The sequence below is a fragment of the Myzus persicae genome, unplaced genomic scaffold, assembly GCF_001856785.1.
Source record: "Myzus persicae strain clone G006 unplaced genomic scaffold, MPER_G0061.0, whole genome shotgun sequence".
NCBI lineage: Eukaryota > Metazoa > Arthropoda > Insecta > Hemiptera > Aphididae > Myzus > Myzus persicae.
In genome coordinates this window covers 1-20,850 of record NW_019101761.1, presented here as the reverse complement: position 1 = coordinate 20,850, position 20,850 = coordinate 1, and the positions used below count along the sequence as shown (strand labels likewise).

The window sequence follows — 20,850 nt, the reverse complement described above, 5'->3', positions numbered from 1 at the left end:
ATTGCACAATATAATATTATAAAAAACATTTTGTTTTAGCACCAAATATGTTTGGCGACTTGAATCTCAGTAGTATTTCTAATTCAAGTGAACTCAACAAAAGTAATTTTTTTATTAGAATTTTTTCTACTTTCTAGTATATTAGTTGTATAATATTACAATATTTTATGTATCTAAGTTCCAGATTTAACCAATGAACATTTAGATGATAGCTTACTTTCCAATTCAAGCATGGAATTAACTAAAATTAATTCACTATTTCCAACACAATCCATACAAAAGATTTCTAATCAGCATACCACTATAAAAAGTAATTTTTTATAGCTATTTTGATTTATTTGTTTTTGATATTATTTTGATATAATACTCTATAATATTACGTAGTATTAGAATTTGTGCAAGTATGCATTGACAATTTGACCTACAGTTTTAGTAATTCTTGTAATCCTTCTCCCTATAGATCTTTAGAAAAAAAAACAGAATTATGATATCTTCATTATTTTAGAGTTATCATAATGGTTAAATCCTCACAGGACGCTGTATTTAATTATTTTAACAGACTGTTATTATAATGTATTTTATAAACAATTTTTGTAGGTTCAGATGTAATGAACAGTGAAGCAAATGATGATTTTATAAGATATCTTGAATTTGATGATGTAATAAAGAACAATTAAACATTTTCATCGAAAAACAAAAGTCAAGAATTGATTCAAGGTAGCAGTCAATGTAAACGTATGTTTCATATAAATTATAACAATAATAACACTTTAGCATGCCCAACCATTGATTAAATATTATAAATAATTTTTTTTAATGTATCTTTATTAAATTCAACTGCATTGGCCATTTTTCTTTTTAAACTTTAGAATATAAACTAGCTTAAATTTTATTTTTGTAGATTATTGGATTTGAGTTATTATTTTTTTTAAATTTAGTTGGTTCTAGATTTATAAGAAAAATGTTATTCCAAGAGGAAAATTTTGTAAGGTTCTATTTTTACTAAGGTCCTCAATATCCAACACTTGTATTATTATTATATTATAATGTATTATTTTTATTAATGCACTTTTTTAACATCATGATTTCAGATGATTTATCTGTTCTCGAAGATTTAGCTGAAGTGAAGGTAAATGTTCAAAAACTGTTGTTGAATCAAAAAACCATTCTAAACAAGTTGGAAAAATTACTAACAAATGATCGTTCAGTTGATAACTGCCTGCAGAATATTACATCAACACAAATTGATGAATTTGAAATACACTTCAATGACAATTTTCCTTTAAAAGAATTAACACAATTTAATCATATTAATGACATTTTAAACAATAAGGCATACTACAATCTTATGGTAAATATTATTTTGTATGCATATAGTGTTCATGCACAATAATAATAATATGTTTATCAATTTATTACTTATAAGATTTAATACATTTTCAGAAAAAGAAACTATCAATGTATGGTGGATCGAGCATTAATGATGTTACACGTCATATTCTTATAAAACTTTTGAGCAATGAAATATCAAGATTTATTACACTTACTGGCCCTAAAGGAAAAAAAACATGTTTTGCCAGTACAAACTATTTTAAAGTATTACTAGGTGTGTGTATTAATTTATCAAAAATAAATTATACTAACTCTATTACATTATATACATTCAACAAAAAATATGTTCTGTTTGATCAAATAGCTGCAACTGATACTAATTTCTCAGATTTCTTCGATCTCATTACTTGAGTATTACATTCCCATAGACCTTGATAGTAGCCGCTGTCAGCCGAACCTAAATTTTTACTTTTGCTCATTACAACCGTGTTTGATATCCAAACTTATTTTGTAGAATATTAATATTCTATACAATTGCACATGAAGGAAATTGAAATTGCAAGTGCATATTATGTAGTTATGTGTGAATTACTTTCATCAATCTTTTTTATTTTGTTTACATACAGATGTTGTCAGAGTCTTTTATGAATCAGCCACTGAGAATCATGTCAAACCTGCGATTCAAAGTTGGTTTAAACATGCACCTGACCGTTTAACTACTACACAGCACAAAAACAATGTATCCCCAAACATGTAGCAACATCAATGCATTGATTAAAATACATAATTCAACTATAGTTACCAGCTGGTATAATAAGAATTTATTATATTTTAAACAGTTAATGGTTAAATTACTTTTTCATTTATTTTTTTATTTTTATTTATTGTTATAAGAAATTAACTGTTGTAAACTTAGTATACATCTAATAGATATCTATTTAATGTGTATTATTAAATATTATATAAAATGTAATAATGTGAAGATTTCATAAAAAAGAAATAGTTATGAGTTCAAATTATGCACCTATAGTATACTAATTAAACTGTATATAAATAGTTATGTAATAAATAATATGTAACCTAATTATATAATTTTGTAATCATTTTAAGTCCAGAAATTGGAGAATTTTGAAAACTATTTAGCACAGATAATAGTTAAGTACCTAATTAAAAGATTTGAATTGATCAATCAATTAAAAAATTATAATTCATTCTGGTATTTTAGACTGCACAGCTAATTGTTATTTTAGTAGCAGTTGTCTATTAATATATTATTACTTATGTATTATATACTTCTATAGAATTATAATATAATACTTAAGTATTAAGTATATATAAATTATACTTGAATACAGGCTGGAATATATTGTGTGCTTACCTAGTTTAAAAATTGATTTTTGTTCAAGTAGGTACCTATATAGGTACTAATTAAAATTAGTTATTATAAATAATTAAACTATCTATAGTTAAATTATAACAATGGACATTTTTGGACCTATTCTTGAAGCTATCTGGCACAATAATGGTGTAGTTCCTATTTAAGTCATTTCAGGAAGTCCTTGGGAGGCAGACATTCGTAATTACAATAATAAGCCTGTGGACTTCCTTTTTAAAGCCTATGACTCAGAATGGCTCAGCCTAAGCAGTTCCCTTAGTTCCTGAAGGAATATCCTAAATACGTCCAAAGAACTTCCTTGTGTTGTTAGGGTTATTATTATATTCATGTATTTAAAAGGTTCGTCCCGTAATGTAATGTAAAATAAATAAATGAATAAATAAATAACTAAATCAACAGCCCATAAATCATCAATACCTTTAGTAAAAATTCTTCTTTTAGGAAATCTTATTCTAACAGGTTTATGAAGTTCTTTAGCTAATACCATTGTATCTGTATCATTTAATTTTCTATATGAAATTATTGATTTATTGGGAATATTCTGTTTAATTACAGGATATTTTATAAATTTACTTTTATTTGTTTGACAAATGAAACATTTTGATGAAATTCTCCATCTACCATTAACTGTTTGAATTTTAGTTGCATTTATATTTTTTGTTTGAATTTTACATTTATGACAATATATAGTTTGTAATAATTCATTGCTCATTTCTTATTTATTTTAAATAAAAAAAATTTTCAAACAAATTATTGAAAAAAAAAAAAATTATATTTACTAATATACATAAGAAATGGAAACAAAAATTTTAAAGATGGTTTCAATAAAATCAACAATGGACATACATTTATAAAATTAATGATTTGGAACAAGGAAAATCATACAAAGTAAATAGTTTCATAAAGATTGATACAAAGTTTGGAAAAAGATTAGCTGTTGTGTTAAACGATGAATTAAATTAAATGATAAAATAAATTTACTTTTATGAATGGTATTTATAAAAGTTAAAAATGGTTGTATTCTTTTAAACAAACCTATTCACAATAATGATGATCTTTTTTTAGGTCTCTATTAGACTGTTGTATAAAAATTAAACAGAATATAATATAAATAAAAAAAGGTAGATATAGTATTGAACAATTTAACAAAGAAATAGAACCTCTTATTTTAACATTTTATAATGAAACTAATAGAATTACAATTAAATCTCCTTGTTATTATAATTTAGATGAAAAATTAAAAGAATATTTAGGTTTTAAAAACAGTGAATTTAATTTATCAATAGTTAGTAGTGATCCAATGATGGTTTTATAAATATTTCAGCCTCAATCGGCATATGTTTTGATGAATATTTATCAAAATGTTTAGGTATTGATAATACTGGAGATTTTATAACACAAGCAATCCCAAAAAATAAAAAATTGCCTAATTCATACGGACTATAACCAGATATTTTTTATAAAATAAAAGCTATAAGCAAACCAATGATTTATACACAAGGTTTTATAAAAAATATTAAAGGTATTATTTCTAATGAAAATAGTAAAACCGAATTAAAAGGAAATTATTCAATTAAGCAATTAAATAGCTTATTCCCTTCGAATATAAAGTTGGAAAATAAAGATAATTATATTTAAATAATAACAAAAGATTATTATTCATTTGATCCAAATTTAAGTTTAAGTTTAAGAGGGTTTGATAAAGATATAATATATACACATTTTGGAGAAAATTCATCATTAAATAATAACAACAATATATTAGAAGTAAATTGTAATATAATTGAAGAATTTATTACACATGATATTAATGAGTATACTCATTATGGTGAAGATGGTTTATTTTTATTTCAATATAATTCTAATATAATTTTAAAACAACCTTCTAAAATTATATATAGAGCAATAAGTAAAAATCGGTTTCAAAATATAAAAATTAATATTTTCGACTTGAGAGGTAGGTAATATTGTTAATTTTGATGAAGAATTTATTGTTGTTCTTGATATAATAAAAAAAATATATATAAAAAAATTACCCTTCAGATTTGAAAAGTAGCTTTTGATTACTTGTTAAATTTTCATGATATTTTATCATGAAAATTAAAGTGGAGAAAGATTTTTTAATATATTTAAATCAATTCATCAACTATTCCTCTTTCAATATCAAAGGCATACACTGAACTAGAAATCAAACAAATGTAATAAATTGTTTTATCAGGTAAAGTTTGACCAAAATCCACGTTTAAAATTACTTTACAGTTGGTTATTGTAATTTGATTGGGGTGTCTAGTCATGTTAGCAACAAAAAATGGTCTAAATTGTTTAAAATTAGATTTAGATAAATGCATTAATGGATTTTCTTCATGTGTTTTATAATAGGTTTTTTTATAACTCATATGATCTTCATATAATTGACAATATCTTAAATCATTAAAATCTTGATTTTGCAATTCATTAGGATATATTTTTCCATTTACTTCAAATGAATAATTAACAACACTACAATTATCAAAATGACTATCATTACAATTTTGATTGTCTAATCTATCTTTTTGAAAAAAAAACAGCACCAAACAATGGGTGTTTACTATTTTGATAATTATTTGTTAAATCTAATCTTATCTTTTTTCCTGTAATATTTCTTACTTCAATACATTGCCATTTTTAAAAGCTAAAATACATTTTTTCTGATGAATTAATTCATCAACTATTTAAATTTTTGTTATTTCATCATAGTCTATTTCTTGCATTTCAACTTTTAATTCTAAAATATTAATTTTACCACGTTTTGCTTTAATATTTTTTGTCTCTGTTGTAGCACCAGTGTTTACCTAGAAACAACGCATCATCATCAGTATTTCTTGTAAAAATTATTTCTAATTTAGCATTGTAAAGAGGACATTTTATATCTTTCATCGATCCTAAACTTAAGTCTGAAAAACGAATAATGAACTCACTACTTCCTTCTCCTTCATATGCAGATTGAAATCCTGAATTTAGCGTAGGAATGTTTCCATCAATAGCATAACTCATAAAACCTTTTACTAGACTTGATCTTCCAATAAACTCAATTTCATCAATAATTTTATTACCTAATTTAATTGCAATTTTTTGAAACAAAAATGCTCCAGCATTATCAGATATCTGAACATTAGATTTTTTGGATATTTAGTATCATCTTCTTGTACACAATCAAATAATATATGAAGTTTTGAATTTTTAATATTCAGAAATTTATCTTTACCATCTACTATAACTATTGTATTTCGGTTAGGTTTATTTAATTCTGTTGTAATTTGAGGTATGTAACTTTTATATTGGGGCTATTCATTATATAATCATCATACTTATTTAAAATATTTTCCATTTCTTATTTATATTAATAAAATATATTTTTTTTTTTAATAAATGGATAAAGTCATAGTAAAATTTTTTATTGAAGATGAAAATAAAAAACAATCTTTATTTGAATTACCTTCACGTTGTTTAATTGTAGGATCATCGGGGTGCGGCAAAATAACCTTGTTGTATGATACTATGATCTGATTATAAATTATTGGATTCCTTATTTAAATCTATATATTTTTACAAAAAATATTGATCAACCAGTTTATAAGAAAATAAAAAATATATTTGATGATATACCTTCTATAAACACATATTTTTCTAACGATGAAATAATATCTGTAGATGATTGTGAACCAAATAGTGCAGAGATTTTTAATGATTTTCTAAAAGTAAAACAAGACATGGTAATTGAATATTTTATATGATCAAGATAAAAAAATATTAGTGTTATTTATTTGTTATACTTCAGTAGATATAAAAACAATAAGAAATAATTTGAATGTTTTAATTGTTAAAAATCAGTCAAATTATTATTTTGAAAAAATATGGTCCAATTTGATTAGCAAAAGTGTAGCTTTAGAAAAATTTAAAGAAATTTGTAGAACTTATTGTAAAAAATATGATAAAAAAAATAAAACAAAAACATATTATGGTTTCATAACAATAGACTTGATAAAAAATTTAATCTATGACAAAAAAGGTAATATTTTAAATACCGATGACTGATGAAGATGTTTTTCTTTTATTTTTATATAATAAATGGATATTAAACAAATTCAAAAAGAATTTCAAAAAAATTTTTTTAAAAATGTAGCATTTGAAGATCAAACACAAAACAATTCCAAGATAGGAAATAATTTAAAAAACACATCAGATATAAAAATGCAGAAAATAATTAATATTAAAAAAAATTTACAAAGTAGGTTTAAAAATGTATTATTAAAACCTAATGAAACAGAGATTGTTATTATAAAAAAAGATGATGATGAAGATAATATTAAAAAAGAAAAAAAACAATACACATCTACAGATTTAAAAAAAATAATTAATAGCGAGTAGTATAATATAATCAATGGTATTACCTATTACGAGGGAGGGTCTGCAATATATTATACGTATACACTGTACAGCGATAAAATTAATTTATAATATATATATATTCATACAGGCTGATTTTTTTAGCATACTCGCATCATTTTTATGCTTAAATTATGCATATATTCAAATTTTGATTTTTGGAATTTTTAAGTGTAGTTAAATACTATATTTTCGTGTACCTACTTAGATTTTTCACAATATTTAAAGATTATCCTGTGACGATACCAACATTTGTTTTTCAAATGACAAACTATATGTTGTAAAGCAAGATGTGATTCAGATAATTTTTCTGAACATTTTGACGTATTGTAATCAATACAATTATTTTGGGAGGGAATATTCTATGAGTAAAATTAGGTTCTGGTATAAGCTGGTAATGCAGCTGGCCGGCTGTGCGCCGACTTATCATGTGAGATATTATTTATTTATTATTGTCACTTAATATATATTTTAGTTGTAAAAATAACAATTGATTATTATTATTTTATCATACCTTTTTTAGTTGTACGACGGGACCGCAATATTATTATTTATTTCTTAATATATTATTTATACATATATAATATTATTACTATTCATTATTTCGAGTTACTTACTTTTTCAAACCTTAAGTTCAAGTTACACGCACACGCCACACACTCTCAGAATTTGCTCGGCGAACTTGCAGTCCACCACCCATTAAATGCAATACACATGAAATTAACTGTTTGGTCTGTGTGTGTGTAATGTACGTAGCGATGTATTTCGGCGACACGACCTATGATGTTATGTCAGTGTAGGATATTTTATATTGTTATTAATTATTATTAATATGGTAGCCGGTAGGTTGAATTAATATTATTCTTAAATCATCAATGATGCAGGAAAAATATTAAATATATCTATGTAAAATTGAGCTGTTTTGGAACAGAATTACAACAAAATGATACCTAAACGTTATTCTTGTGTTAATTTGCAATTTTGTCCAAATTTGAACTTAAAATGTCTGTAAAAAATAACTGTATTCATATATTTTTTAGATTTCTTAGTTATGGAAAAAACTGCTTAAGTGAAGCCTTGTTTTAAATTTTCAATCCTTAGCTATAAAAATTAAAATTTGTGTACATTTTTAACTACAAAATCATTTTCGATTTGATACATATTGTCAATATTTGAACTTAAGATGCTTATAAAAAAAAATCGTGCCTATGAATTTTTAATATTTTTCAACTGTACTTGTAACAATACATCAAGAGTCTTAAATTAAATTTTCATGTTTTTTGACCAAACCAATACAATTTTATTGTGACATTTATAGAAAAAAAAATGAAAGAAAATGAAAATTGAAAATGTCTGTCAACAGCTTAAAACGAGTCAAAATATTATTAATAATACTATCAAGTAGGTATATGAATTCATGAAATAAAAATTTGGTATAATTTCAAGTGTCTACAAAAATTCGTTTTAGAATTACAACAAAATAAGAAAATCACTACCTACAAGAAAAATCGAGTGTTGTAAACCAATGTTGTTTAAATTTCAACTTCAAACGCTCACTAAAGTTTAATTTGACTTTCCGGTAGAAATGTATAAGGAAGCTTGTACTACATTTTTAAATCTTAGATATAAATAGAAATTTTTTTATAAATTTATAACTAAATATAATTATTGCTAATTTTCGTGATTTTCACGAATTTTGTCAAAATTCTAAGTTTAAACGCTCATAAAAAATTATTGTGGATTCACGATGAATTTTTTTTTAAATTTCCACCAACAACAAGTTACAAGAAACCTTGTATTACATTTACAATTTTTTTGACGGAGCGAATATTTTTTTATCGGCGACTCGAGTTTAAAAAAAAACAAATAATAATCCAAAATTTAATATGTCTATAAATAGTTTAACACAAATCAAAATACTTTGAAAATTTTACTGTGTATAGAAAATGCTTACACAAATATTCAGTGAAAATTGCATGTAACTTCGGTCATTTTTGTTAGAGTTACACTAGAAACCAAAATCGATTTTCTCGAAAACTGGTTTTGCGTAAAAATTCCCCTTTTTCCTAATTATTTTGTTTGTTTTTCCTGTTGCTTTTAAATTAAAAATTTTGACCTTCTGATTGCATCAACTATATTCACTTTCCTTTCAGAAAAGATGCTGTTGATGAAAATCGAAAGACTTCTACTGCCCGAACACGCGATCACAGACACAAAAAATAAATAAATAAAAACACACATCATTGTAAAATCAATACATTTATCGTTCAGCTCAGAATCTAATATTCATGAGGATTTCAAATTTATACGAACCTACCTATAATATTTTATTTTTCTAAATGCGAACATTTTTTCCAAAAATTCAGATTAATTTTAAGATATTACACAATGAATATATATTGAATATATTATATTTGTCATACAAATATTATATAATAACCAGTAACCAGTACATATTGTTCCATGACTTAAACAGTCTTAAATTTTCCATTACTGTGATCCGCTATCCACCGTTAAATGCCAATAGTAAATAGATATTAGATACACAATATTATTATGCATTGAATTCAACCATAAAAAATTATGATTTTCATTCATAAGTCAAAGAATAGATGAATATTATGGTATTTAATTTTCTTTGTTAGCACTTCTAAAAGATAAACTTGTCCAGAAATGTGTTCAATAAGGCGGATGTAGCATTTTTACATACTGTAAATGTTGGGATGGCACAGTACTATAAAGAGGTTATTTTCTACAGTCTCAATTCTCAGGAGTTATTCTAATCGTGTTGAAAACGTTCAAGTTTGTTGTTACAGACATCTATTAATGATTTTTTCATAACTTATCATTGCTTTCAAATCAAATACCTTAGTACTTGATATCATTGTATCTTACAAGCATGCCCACAAGGTATGCAAGCCATTCCTTACTTGGAGTCGACAAGTTTAAAGTATTGTATATTCCTTTGAAGCAGGGGAGGCTCCAGAAACATGAAGCTGCCTCTGCTTTCAAGCGAGTTGCTTACATAATATAAAAAAATAAATGAAAAATGCTGTCTTCTAAAAATGGTCTCAGAAAATGTATATTGAAGAAGTTATAAACATCCATGAAAACATAATAACAACCATATCTAAAATTAATTGAAATAAGAATATTCATTTTGTAACTGTTTTGTACTCTAACCTTACACCAGGACTCATGCTATTGGACATATTATATTCTATGCATGGAAAACATTAATATGGTGTGCACAATTTTTCAATTTAAACTAATTATACAGCCAAAATATTTCACATAATTTGCGAAAACTAACATTCATAGTCAAATGCTAAAAGTGTACCTACATAAGTGCTATAATTTGTAGTTGTTATTTATTTGACACATTATTTAAATATTTATAATTACATTATAAAACACACATTTTTACTTTTTATTTATATTTCAATGCTTTATTAAAATTGTTATACATACAAACATTTTTTTGGAATTCTTAATATTCTATAAAAATAATATATATCAAAAGTATTTAGCGAATCTATTGCATTATATATTGTAGACCAGCGTTTCCCAAACTCTTATTTGGGCTGGCCCGGTAATTTATATATTTTTCACCTTCATGGCCCACCAAAATATTTTACATTTACCAATATGTAATAAAACGCAAAATAAAACACATTTGAATCATCTCTCCTGTCTATTTGACTTCTTCTTCATACTTAACAGTTTAAATTATCAAACGAAAATGATAAATAACAAATTTAATATGAGAATTTCATTAAATTCTGCGACCCGGTATTACATTTTGATGGCTCGGTAGTGGGTCGCAACCCACTATTTGGGAAACGCTGTTGTAGACTAAAGTACACTAAGCTTAGTTCATTATTATAAAAATATTTAAACAATCAATTGAAATCCTATTTTTTTAAAAATTAATGCAATTTTTTTATGTGGCACACAGCCACATATATGCTATTATTGATATTTAACCATAAGACATGATACAATGAAATTGCTAATTTTGTTACAAGTATGGGAAAAGTACTAATTCAAAATATGTCGTACAAAGTAATTTAGTGAAATTAAGATAAATTTATCAATGCACATTATAAAGCTTTAATTATTTGACGACTGACTTGCATCGTTTGGATACCTTATTCAAAATTTCAAAATTTTAATGTAAAAACAATTGTACAGAATTTTTGTTTAACTACAATAATAAAGAAATTTCTTAACAATTGCAAATATTCAAGTACGGTACACAAGCATTATTTATTTCTTTTCGGCCTTCTTCTAAATTCTTGCGCTCCAACCTAATTGCGGCTGGCATAATTTCCATTCTTTTTTCGATGAAATTGTTCATACTCAAACAGTGTACAACACTGGTTATAGGAACCAGACATATTGGACAACAATTATTTTTCTTTGACCAATTGTCAATGCACCATTTACAAAACATGTGAGTGCAACTAAGCAATACTGGCTAAAATAAAAATAAAATAAAATCATTAAAGTGATAAGTTGAATTCTTATGACAATGTGGTTCTCTAAAATTAGTTATATTTTTAATTGTATCATTATTACGCATATTATATTTCCTGAAAAGTTGATAAAGTTTTACCTTTATAAATATTTCATGACAAATAGAGCACTGGTAATCCTTATCTGCCAACAGATCTGCATTAAATTCCAGAGTAAGCATAGCATTTCTATCTTTTACCTCTTTCAACTGTGTGGTCAATGAATTTGATGATGTTGTAAGAATTTCAATTTTTCCGTTCAGTTTGGAATTTTTCTCTTTGAGTGATTTTAAATCTTTGGACAAAATTAAAAACATTATTTACACAATTAGGGGGACATAAATACTATGAAAAATTAGATCGATATCATCACAGCTGAAACAGTTTTTTTCAGTATGTCCTTCAGTCTTTCCGTCGCCTCTAGCCCATATTGTAGTTCTCCACTTCTGATTGGTTGATTTGTTTCTATGTTATATATGTATGTATATATAAGAACGGAGGATGGGTATCAAAAAACTGTGATGATACCTATCTATTTTGTCATGATTGAAACCATGTTATAATATACGGTTTTTTTTTAAATTTAGTATATTTGATTTCAGACCTTGTAACATCCGGTAGTAGTTGTTAGTTCTAGTCAGTCTAAAAGTAAATAATACAAATCAAAAATTAATTATAACTATTATAGTTATAATTTCATTTAGTGAAAAACTTACTCCATGGTGGACTTGAGGGTGGGTGTCTTTTGATTCTTCTGACTAATGGTAGATGCAGCTCCAAAATCTATTTAAGGGGATTTAAGATACAGTTTTGATAAGGAAAAAAAATTGATTATATAACTATCAGTTACTTATATAATGTTCTAATATTTGAAAATATATTATAGTATTCTATTTCTTTCATATAATTCATATTACCGCATGCCCCGAGAAACAAGGCACACTTTATCACTCATTACCCTAAAAACATTTTTCAATTCTGTTTGCGAGACATTAAACTAGACTAATGGATTATAAATTCTTATGACTTAAATGTTTTTTGTCTTATGTATATTGCAAATGCTCAACAAAACTTCATTTTTTTTTTAAATGACAACCCCTATTTGAAATATTTTCGGATTGATCTTTTTTGAGATATTTTGATGGATTAACTTCTGTTAAAAGTCTAGTTTAATGTCCTGCAAAAAGAATTGTAAGATATTTATAGGGTAATGAGTAATAAAGTGTACCCTGTTTTTTAGGATACACAGTACATGTAGTTAATTTATATCCATATACAATTTATTTTACAACTTTTCAGTTAAAATTTTAATATTTCAGAAATGTCAATATTTTTTTTGCTATTATTATTTCAATCTTATTAGTAAAACAAACTATATCTATAATCATAATCATTTACTTTTTGTGTCTAGTCTAGAATCATTTATTTTGATTGGAATCTTGTAAATAAAATTATGTTTAATAATATATTAATATTTAGCCACAGCCAATTTCTAAGTACTTGAAAGAATATTATCATTAAATACATGATACTCATATGACGGCTTGTCATGTCTATTACACATTTATTGCCCAACCCACAAGATCCACTCAAGTAAAATGTATAAATGTACAAAGGTGTCTTGTCAAAGGTTAATGAAAACAGATTTGAAATTAAATTTTATAGTAACTCAGAAAGAAAATTTTAGATTTTCATAGATTCAAAATGTTCATAATTATTTTCAAAAGATTACCAGAAAAAGTGACCCCCAATTTGATAATAGATCATTTAATATAGTTTCGATTTTTCTATTGTAAGTTTTTTTACATAGTTGAAATGAGCTATAGGTCATAATAATTTAGCGACATTCCAATATAATTATTTAATTTATAAATTTTAAATGTAATGAACAAGAGGTATTCTAAAATTGAGCGTAGGTAAACAATGAATATTAGAAGAGTGCAAATATTTTTATAGTTTAACTCTAATGTAGAAATCACAAAGTGGTTTAAAACGAGTAAATGGTATATTTATGAGATATTAGGTTCTAAATGAGTATTTTAATTTTCAATGCACGCATTATAAATATTTATAAGTTATAACATTATTTTAATATAATTTAATATTTATACATTAAAACCATCGTATAACTTATAATATCCACATTAATTAAATTATCATCTATTTTGTCTTCACACTATCTGTCGTGTGACATTTCCATCCAAAAGTTATAAAGAACTTCTAAACCGCAGTACAGCTTAATCTAAGAATCTATTATGTATATTATATTACGACATATTATGCATCTAATTGGAGTGTCGCAATTTTTATTATACATAAAGAAATCAGATATTGATGAAACATAACACACGGAAATATCTAATGGTTTAATATGTTTTAACACTAGTTGTTTAATTTGTTTAATAACACTAATTAGTAATTACAGATCATATGTTTTAAAATTGGTTGTAAATAATACATCCTCTTTTGCTTTTTTTGTCATATAAAATATATGATAAGACAATGAAAGTAAATTTATTGCCATATATAAACGTAGTCTGAGAATAGTAAAAAATGGCATATCTCCATCCCTTCCTTTCAATAAATCTGAGGACACCGCTAAGCGAAACTAACTCGTTAAAGTACACATATTTACCATCGTAGTAAGCTGTTTATACCTGAAATGTTTCCTGATAGGCACGGCTGTAGCTGCCTCGGACTGCTGAACGACGAATTGCAGGTGGTCAAGCGCAAGACTGCAGCAGTTTGAGCACTAAGAAAAAAATGACATAAGTAGTTTCTTTGTATGATATTAATTACTGTAGTTCGTCTCAAAAGTCGAAATAGAATACACCGATTTCGAGCACCATGAATGACGACCACAGATGCTTGAACCCAACAACTACCAAAACCAGTATCATACACCATGTTATAATAATCTGTAGAAAAATAATAAAACTACCGGTGTTGCCCTAAATGTATCTATAAAATGATTTAATGTTTAGAGGCAATATTAGGAGAGTTTTGTAGAACGAAGATGGCTTAACAGCCGATCCGAGCGCTCTGGTTCAAATAGCCCAGGTGCAGCTATAGATCAAATGCGTGGAGCCTAACCTACTTTTGAGACGGAGTACAATATGTATAAGTATAATATATTCACTCAAACGACGACACGTGGAAGTATTAAATACGAACACTGTTTACTTCCATACAATATACTATGTGTACACACCTGCGGAATGATGGCTTCGGAGTGTTCTGGACAGTACGCGCGGCGGCCGAGGGTTGGTCGCAGCAACGAGTCAGCGAGTGTTGAGTAGCCAATTGTAATTTGTTAGATGTCGACAGAAACAGGACAACAGAGCTCAGAACGAATGCAGAATGGACGAACGCCGAACGTGTCCGTCGTGAATTCAGTAGTGATGGCGTAAAATAGCAGTAGCACTGTGGCAGTGATTTTTTCACAGTGATTCCAAACTTCCAAAGCAGCAGTCACACACGGTTACTCAGATATGGAAATACCAGTAACCAGTGATTGCTACTTTTTCATTTTTGACATTTTTAATCACATATGGGGCGCTACTGATACCATTGACGCAGAGTAATACCAGCATTACTGTATAACCACAGACCATTGAACTACATAATAACGCTCGCCGCCCATATGACTAATGTAAATAACACGGAGCTAGTGTGTTAGAAAGAGAAAGCGAATCCACGGACCACAGATATATATCTGTGCCACGGACTAAGGTTATAATAATATCTAATATCTTGGTCCGTGACGAATATTTTGGGTATTTCTATCTCTGTCTTTATAGATAATACTCCGTAATGTATTCATTTTTCAATGTTTGCCGCCATAAATATTGTGAACGATGTCTCAGCTTTTTGTTTTAACTGCTTGAAATTGACGTGTGTTAACTTTGTTTTATAATATATTCTAGTCTATACGTACAAAAGACCATGGACTATATTTTAGTGCTTAGACTAGTATATTAAAATTTAAATAATGTTGTATTTTTATTCAAGCTTTATAGTGATATACTGATATTTTGATTTATGTATAGAGAACATAGTAAGTATAGTACCTAGTAGCATGAACAGTATGTATCACTGGTGATTGGTACCTATTAAACTAAACATCAATTAAATGGCCATAATATGTGGGTACAGCCGGTACAGGATATGTCAATGCTCAATATATTTTACATTAGTGATTATTGAACATTAGATGAGAAATATTCAATCATAATTTTGTTAAATCTAAAACAAAAATTATTTATTATTGAACTATAGACTGTCAATTTAAGGTAATGACTAACACACTAATGGCTCTATCTAATAATTATCCATTTTGATTTAAGAACAACAGCATCTGTGGTTTTTTAGAATTTAAATGGCATCTCCGGTCAGATAATATTAAACCGGCTTTTGAAAATACATGCTCGCATGGAACTGATGAACTAAAACAGCACAACATTCTTCTCACCAAAATGCTAAGAAATGGAAGATTGTGTTTTTGTTCTTTCCATCATATCAAAGGATTAGAATTTCTCAAAACTAATGCTTCTTCCGTGTAACGCTGAACTTCTATTATTGCCTGTGATCTTGAAGTTCTTTCAACCGGGTGAATATGAGTAACTTAAGTATCAATAGTTTCCCAAATTGAAAATGTCTTTTCTTTAGGTGCAGATGTGCTTTCTAAGGATTTTGAAAGTTCAATATTTGATGTAGTAGTAACTTCAGATCTGGACAAAGAAATTGATTGACTTGTGGAATCGATGATGTCATTTTTTATAGTATTTAGCATACTAATGTTGTTTACAAATCTTACATTTTTAAATCGGGGATCCAGAAACGTACATTTCCCTAAAGTATTACTTTTTTCAAGGTTTCCCTAGCTTTGTCTGTCATTTATACCGGTAACTAAATTATTAATTAAATCATTTGTTCTTTCAAGTAATTACATTTTTTCATTAGTTCACAGATATTTTGAAGACCGTGAACAATAATAATTGTCAATAAGCTGCCATGTACTGTTCGCCACTGATTGCTTTAATTGCTTCTTCAAATTGGCTTAACACTTTGCAAAATTCTCTAACACTTAACCATTCCTCTGAGTTTAAGCTGTCTAGGGCTTTGTCCTAAAGCCCTATTGTTCCTCTGATTGCCAATTCCAAATCAACAAAACGCTGTAGCATATAAAATGTTGAGTTCCAACACGTTGAAACATCTTGAAGCATTTTTTTTATTTGCTTTTTCCCTAAATTTGTTTGGTAAGTCATTAGCTTGTGATGTAAGTGATACTTTTTCTAAAATGTGTTGAATTCGCTCTAACATTATCAATGAGACTGGATTCTTGTTTTAATGCAGACTACAATTAAATTATGGGTATGAACAAAACGACCAAGATTTTTTAATTTTAAAGTACTTAATACATTTTTTATATTGTATACATTGTCTGACACAGAAGATACAATTGTTTTATCCACGCCCCATGTTTATAAGACATTTTTAATCTCCTTACTAAGATTTTCAATTGTATGACTTACACTATAAGGGTGACAACTCAACAAAACTGACCGAAGTACAAAATTTAGATCAATTAAATTTATGTGATAGCCATAAATCCTTTTGTATTTCTAGAAGTCCAACAGTCAGTTGTAATACAACAAGTTTCCAATTCTATATCAATTAAAATTTTCATTGCATTCATACATTTTTCATATTCTGCTGGGATTAAAACTTTAGATACAGAATGGCGGTTAAGAATTTTATATTTTGGATTAAGTAAATGTACAAATTCTTTGAAACTTGGATTATCAACTACACTGAATGATTGCAAATCTTTTGTAAATTGTTTTAAAAAAGAATGGTCCACTTTTTTTGACATTTTTTTTGGTGTATAGTGCTATGGACTGGCATCCTGCGTTAGACTGGTGGAGATGATAATGGGGTAATGCTATAGATTAACGTCTTTCACCCGTCTTAAAGGTAATTACGCGGTAACAACAGGCGTATAGACCAGGTACATTTCTTTGATTGCACAATCCTGTACCAATATTTACACCAGATGTCGAAGCCATAGACATAGGGTCACCAATAGGGAGGGCCGTAAAAAACGGGAAAGTATTTTTCAGGAAAATTAATATCAGAACGATATTTCTATGAACCATATTTTTCATGAACACTATTCAACAAGAATTTTATTTAATGGAATTATTTTTTTCAGAATGTTTTTTTTTTGGAACAATAATACCATTGAATATGTTTGTCAGGAAATTATTTTCTCAAAAACCGTTTACAAAGGATTGGTATGTATTAGAATTATACTACACAGAATCGTACGAATCGGGACAGTTTTTTAAAGTACGGTAAAAACAGAAGTTTAGCACTTATCAATTATGATAAGGTAGGTAACCATATTCCTGCATACTCTGTTGCCTATTCATATCTTACAAGGGTTTTTAAAAAAAATATTTATTTTTCAGATATAATTAAGAATTCAAAATCGTCAAAGGATGAATAATAATTATTATTATTTTTAAAATAATGAAATCTATTATGCACATTATGTACCTACCTAATTTAAAAAAATAGTAATTACCATTAGAAAATATAACATAATGAAACAATTTTGAGTAATATAACGATCATAGCTTTATACAATGTATGCATGACCATTGACCACTAAAAAAACAATGTCATTACAAGAGGAATAATGTTTATAATAAAAATAATTATAATTATACCATATAATGTTAATTCAGGTATCAACTATCAATAGAGTGCTATAATAACGAGGTGATTAAAATATTGTAAAAATATGATATTTAAAAATGTATAATAAAACATAAATAAAATACTAATCACTAAACATTTATTAAAAAATGTGTCTAGATCCTCAAAAGGTGAATTACAGATAGTTTCAGACGGATTCTATTTTATCTGTTAAAGATTTCGCATTATGATAAAGATTCAGAATATGTACTACCCATGTGCGGCACGTGGGGAACTTGAGCTCCAGAAATATAATAAAATTTCGACTATACGATATATTCACGATATTACCTCACATTTGGCTGCCCGGTGTACTTTGGACGGCTTTTTCGAAATGAATACGGAAAAATATGTTTTCCGAATTATTTTTAATCGAGCAACCAACGTAGTATTAATCTAACTTGAGTACCTACCTTCTAATTAGGTGATATACTAAAATGAGATACTGTATACGATCTGATGTCAGTAATATATAAGTGTTCAAAGTTCAATTTTTCCAATAATTGTTACTCGATAAACGATATCGATAGTGAACCAATGAACCAATGAACTACTCAATAAAGAATATTATTCAATCCTATTATATATAAATAAGTACTTATTAGTTGCTGTAACTGATAATATATTTGTATAGTTTATATTTTATTCAGTTTATGAAGACTTTTGGATCTTTTTATTTTGTTTGACATTACTAAAACATGAAGCATAAAGGTTTTGTATATAAAAATAATGGAGGCATCCATAAAAATAAGAGTGTTCGGTAAGTAAAATATAAACTAAATAGTAAATCATCATTCAATTTTTATGATTTTATTTTTTTATATTATACAGATATTTGATCTGCAAAACCAAATATTGCAAAGGCTCTGCTAAAATGCTTGCGAATGGGACAATTGTTGAGTTGGTGAAACATACGCATGACCCTGATGAACATGACCACAATCACGACATTTTAAAAAAAGCATTTAGGCAAACATTGAAAGACCGTTCTAAAAAAGAAACAACAAGACTCCGGACAATATATGACGAAGAAATGATTAGGTAAACATGAATTTAAATATTAATTATAAGTTATATCTTTAGTTAGCCACTATTAGACAAAAACTAGTTAACAATATATAACTACAGTTAATCATATAACTGCGATATTTTATTACGTACTAATAAAAAACTATTACAATAGTAACATTTTTCCTAGGTACCTACCTATTTATAATATTAGGACAAACGTGTTATATTTATTCGCGCCCCTAATATAAAGGAAAGACATAAAATCAAACAAATTGAAATATTGATCTCAAAGTATAAAATGAAATAAATTAAGATTAAACTTTTGGTATATTTAACTTCGTAATAGGTGCAGTAAACTAGTGATGCTCGAATGCGTAAAAATCGTAAAATAGCGAACTTCATTAGGACATAACTTCGAAACTAAGTCCGACCGCCAAATTCTGATTTCACCATGTTTTTCAGCATACTTAACTACGTAAGTTTTAATAAAAAAAGGGTGTCCGGTAAAACAGAAATGTTCCAAGCTCTTAAATGATAATAGGTACATATTTAAAATATATTTTATTAGAAATCCAGCTGCTGCAACCCTATACCCCTGGCCAGTGGCTGAAATCTCGATGAGAAAAGCCAGGAGAACAACTATGCCAGTTTTACCATCGTCATTGAGCGACTTGGCAAACTTCCTAGACTTCAATATGCAACGTTATATATGTTGTCAACAGCCCTTCTTCCAAGATAAGGTTACAGATACACACGGGAAATGTTCAATAATTTTTGCGTGCAGTACACTAATTAGAAAAATTGTTATGCTTTGAAGTAATGAGTTGCATGCTGACGCAACTTTTAAAGTTGTGCCTTCAATTCCACCAAGCCGTCAACTTTTCATCATGCATTTAATATACCAAAACCACGTGAGTTCTGTTAATTAAAACTAAACATTTTTAAGTAAGTATACATTAATAATTTTTATTATTTTCTTAGTCCATACCGATTGTTTATACTTTGATGGAATCGAAGACTGAAGAGGCATATACTCTATTATTAAGCAAGTGCAAAGAATTATTTCCATTTATAAAGCCGTCAAATATAATGACTGATTTTGAATCTGGGTTGCTGAATGCTTTTAAATCTGTTTATCCAGATGCAGATCAGCATTCTTGTTTTTTCCATTATGTACAGGTATTTATAATATTATTTAAACTACTTAATTAGATTATTTTTATTATATAAATCTTAAACAGTATTGTTTATTCTCACTTGTTATTTCAGGCACTAGTAAAAAATATCAGAACAAGAGGATTAACGCACTTTGTTAAATCCAATGTAAATGCACAATTTTGTGTGCAGATGTTTTGTGCATTGGCATTATTACCTACAAATAAAATTGATGAAGGGTATACAGTAATT

General features: G+C 27.1%; 2 protein-coding genes and 1 pseudogene across 3 annotated transcripts; 2 read left to right on the top strand and 1 right to left on the bottom strand.

Annotated features, from left to right (window-relative positions):
- Positions 1-13: 13 nt before the first annotated feature.
- Positions 14-2,391, top strand: LOC111030343 (annotated as a pseudogene).
- An 8,215-nt stretch (positions 2,392-10,606) lies between these two features.
- Positions 10,607-17,141, bottom strand: LOC111030346 (E3 ubiquitin-protein ligase RNF8-like). The gene is made up of 6 exons (XM_022309784.1): positions 14,882-17,141; positions 14,328-14,422; positions 12,387-12,453; positions 12,275-12,312; positions 11,772-11,965; positions 10,607-11,633 (listed from the first exon to the last, which is right to left on the bottom strand). The coding sequence occupies exons 3-6, from the start codon at positions 12,389-12,391 to the stop codon at positions 11,382-11,384; spliced, it is 489 nt and encodes a 162-aa protein (XP_022165476.1). The 5' UTR covers positions 12,392-12,453; positions 14,328-14,422; positions 14,882-17,141; the 3' UTR covers positions 10,607-11,381.
- A 247-nt stretch (positions 17,142-17,388) lies between these two features.
- LOC111030345 lies at positions 17,389-20,844 on the top strand. Of its 2 annotated transcripts, XR_002604095.1 has the most exons (8): positions 17,389-18,064; positions 18,144-18,456; positions 18,553-19,192; positions 19,264-19,473; positions 19,790-19,918; positions 20,012-20,354; positions 20,425-20,622; positions 20,713-20,844. XR_002604095.1 is itself a non-coding variant. In XM_022309783.1 (5 exons), exons 1-3 carry the CDS (start codon positions 19,131-19,133, stop codon positions 20,256-20,258), a joined length of 519 nt encoding a protein of 172 aa, XP_022165475.1. In that variant the 5' UTR covers positions 18,473-19,130; the 3' UTR covers positions 20,259-20,354; positions 20,425-20,622; positions 20,713-20,844. The 2 variants fall into 2 exon arrangements, 1 of the variants encoding a protein (XP_022165475.1); XM_022309783.1 differs by lacking the exons at positions 17,389-18,064; positions 18,144-18,456; positions 19,790-19,918 and having other exon boundaries at positions 18,473-19,192.
- The last annotated feature ends 6 nt before the right edge of the window (positions 20,845-20,850 follow it).

Excerpts from the sequence above, each read along its gene's own strand:
- LOC111030346 (XM_022309784.1), bottom strand. Across the intron at positions 11,966-12,274 it reads CTACTACCGGATGTTACAAG|ATTTAAAATCACTCAAAGAG; the intron begins GTCTGAAATCAA and ends TTTTGTCCAAAG. Across the intron at positions 11,634-11,771 it reads GTCATGAAATATTTATAAAG|CCAGTATTGCTTAGTTGCAC; the intron begins GTAAAACTTTAT and ends TTTTTATTTTAG.
- LOC111030345 (XM_022309783.1), top strand. The coding sequence starts at position 19,131 with ATGAAGCATAAAGGTTTTGTATATAAAAATAATGGAGGCATCCATAAA. Across the intron at positions 19,193-19,263 it reads CATAAAAATAAGAGTGTTCG|ATATTTGATCTGCAAAACCA; the intron begins GTAAGTAAAATA and ends TATATTATACAG. Across the intron at positions 19,474-20,011 it reads TATGACGAAGAAATGATTAG|AAATCCAGCTGCTGCAACCC; the intron begins GTAAACATGAAT and ends ATATTTTATTAG.